This window comes from Theropithecus gelada, chromosome 1 (assembly GCF_003255815.1).
Source record: "Theropithecus gelada isolate Dixy chromosome 1, Tgel_1.0, whole genome shotgun sequence".
NCBI classification, from domain to species: domain Eukaryota; kingdom Metazoa; phylum Chordata; class Mammalia; order Primates; family Cercopithecidae; genus Theropithecus; species Theropithecus gelada.
Window position 1 is genome coordinate 68,286,485 of NC_037668.1, and position 2,204 is coordinate 68,288,688.

General features: G+C 41.8%; 1 protein-coding gene across 2 annotated transcripts; it reads left to right on the forward strand.

Annotated features, from left to right (window-relative positions):
- The first annotated feature begins 338 nt into the window (after positions 1 to 338).
- LOC112609023 (COP9 signalosome complex subunit 4-like) lies at positions 339 to 1,969 on the forward strand. 2 transcript variants are annotated; one of them, XM_025361325.1, is made up of 2 exons: positions 339 to 1,362; positions 1,436 to 1,969. In XM_025361325.1, exons 1-2 carry the CDS (start codon positions 361 to 363, stop codon positions 1,502 to 1,504), a joined length of 1,071 nt encoding a protein of 356 aa, XP_025217110.1. In that variant the 5' UTR covers positions 339 to 360; the 3' UTR covers positions 1,505 to 1,969. The 2 variants fall into 2 exon arrangements, with proteins under 2 accessions (XP_025217110.1, XP_025217102.1); XM_025361317.1 differs by having other exon boundaries at positions 339 to 1,969.
- The last annotated feature ends 235 nt before the right edge of the window (positions 1,970 to 2,204 follow it).

The following is a 2,204-nucleotide window of genomic DNA, read 5'->3' on the forward strand; positions in this document are numbered from 1 at the left end:
GATAGGCCAGGCATAGTGGCTTATGCCTGTAACCCCAGCACTTTAGGAGGCCAAGGTGAACGGATCACCTGAGGTCAGGAGTTTGAGACCAGCCTGGCCAACAGAGCTAAAAATACAAAAATTAGCCAGGTGCAGTGGCGCATGCCTATAATCCCAGCTACTCAGGAGTCTGAGGCAGGAGAATTGCTTGAACCTGGGAGGCGGAAGTTACAGTGAGCTGAGATCGCGCCACTGCACTCCAGGGTGTGTGACAGAGTGAGACTCCATCTGAAAAAAAAAAAAAAAGAAAGAAACATCAGGGTACATTCAACCTGTCACCAAAAGAATTCACACTGCATCCACCGCTGAGCTGGGAGAAAGATGGCGGCAGCCGTGCGACAGGATTTGGCCCAGCTCATGAATTCGAGCGGCTCTCATAAAGATCTGGCTGGCAAGTATCGTCAGATCCTGGAAAAAGCCATTCAGTTATCTGGAGCAGAACAACTAGAAGCTTTGAAAGCTTTTGTGGAAGCAATGGTAAATGAAAATGTCAGTCTTGTGATCTCGCGGCAGTTGCTGACTGATTTTTGCACACATCTCCCTAACTTGCCTGATAGCACAGCCAAAGAAATCTATCACTTCACCTTGGAAAAGATCCAACCTAGAGTCATTTCATTTGAGGAGCAGGTTGCTTCCATAAGACAGCATCTTGCGTCTATATATGAGAAAGAAGAAGATTGGAGAAATGCAGCCCAAGTGTTGGTGGGAATTCCTTTGGAAACAGGACAAAAACAGTACAATGTAGATTATAAACTGGAGACTTACTTGAAGATTGCTAGGCTATATCTGGAGGATGATGATCCAGTCCAGGCAGAGGCTTACATAAATAGAGCATCGTTGCTTCAGAATGAATCAACCAATGAACAATTACAGATACATTATAAGGTATGCTATGCACGTGTTCTTGATTATAGAAGAAAATTCATTGAAGCTGCACAAAGGTACAATGAATTCTCTTACAAGACAATAGTCCACGAAAGTGAAAGACTAGAGGCCTTAAAACATGCTTTGCACTGTACGATCTTAGCATCAGCAGGACAGCAGCGTTCTCGGATGCTAGCGACTCTTTTTAAGGATGAAAGGTGCCAGCAACTTGCTGCCTATGGGATCCTAGAGAAAATGTACCTAGATAGGATCATCAGAGGAAATCAGCTTCAAGAATTTGCCGCCATGCTGATGCCTCACCAAAAAGCAACTACAGCTGATGGTTCCAGCATCTTGGACAGAGCTGTTATTGAACACAATTTGTTGTCTGCAAGCAAATTATATAATAATATTACCTTTGAAGAACTTGGAGCTCTTTTAGAGATCCCTGCAGCTAAGGCGGAAAAGATAGCGTCTCAAATGATAACAGAAGGACGTATGAATGGATTTATTGACCAGATTGATGGAATAGTTCATTTTGAAACACGAGAAGCCCTGCCAACGTGGGACAAGCAGATCCAATCACTTTGTTTCCAAGTGAATAACCTTTTGGAGAAAATTAGTCAAACAGCACCAGAATGGACAGCACAAGCCATGGAAGCCCAGATGGCTCAATGAATCCTTGCAGAACTTCTGTGCACATGACATCTTTTTCCATGTTGTGCAGATCAGTTTCACTATCTCCAAAGCATTTGCATCATGACCTTATACATTTCAATCCCTTTTATGCTGGATTCCATTTAAAGAAGACATTATTAGAGCAGGAAGTACAAGCATTTAAAAATATGTAGTTCCCGTATATTTCAGGTTCTCTGTGTATTAAGCTAACTCAGATGTTTTGAAAGCTTTTTCTTTAAACAGAGGTGAAATATCTGTGGCTAAAAAGTTTGAGATTTGTGATAACTTTGTAGTCATGTAAAACTTAAGTGCTTCATGCCTCTCCAAATGTGGTTATTCAATAAATGGAGAAATGAGCCAAATAAAAGTAGTACTTTGTTTTTAGTTAGCGAAGAGTATTTTGTTCCCTTTTCCTTCAACAGACATTGATTTATGCCACATGCTAGAAATACAAAGTTGAGTCATAATGCCTGTTCTCCAGGCGTCCAAAGAGTCAAAGAGCCAAGAGACAGTAAGTTTAATCCTTGTATTTGCTCCAACTACTAGAGCACACAGAGAGGAGCTCTTCATTTAGGAGAGAGAAGTCAGGGAAGGCTCCACAGAGGGTTATTTTAGCTGAGCTT

Coding starts and splice junctions, on each gene's coding strand:
- LOC112609023 (XM_025361317.1), top strand. CDS start 361: ATGGCGGCAGCCGTGCGACAGGATTTGGCCCAGCTCATGAATTCGAGC.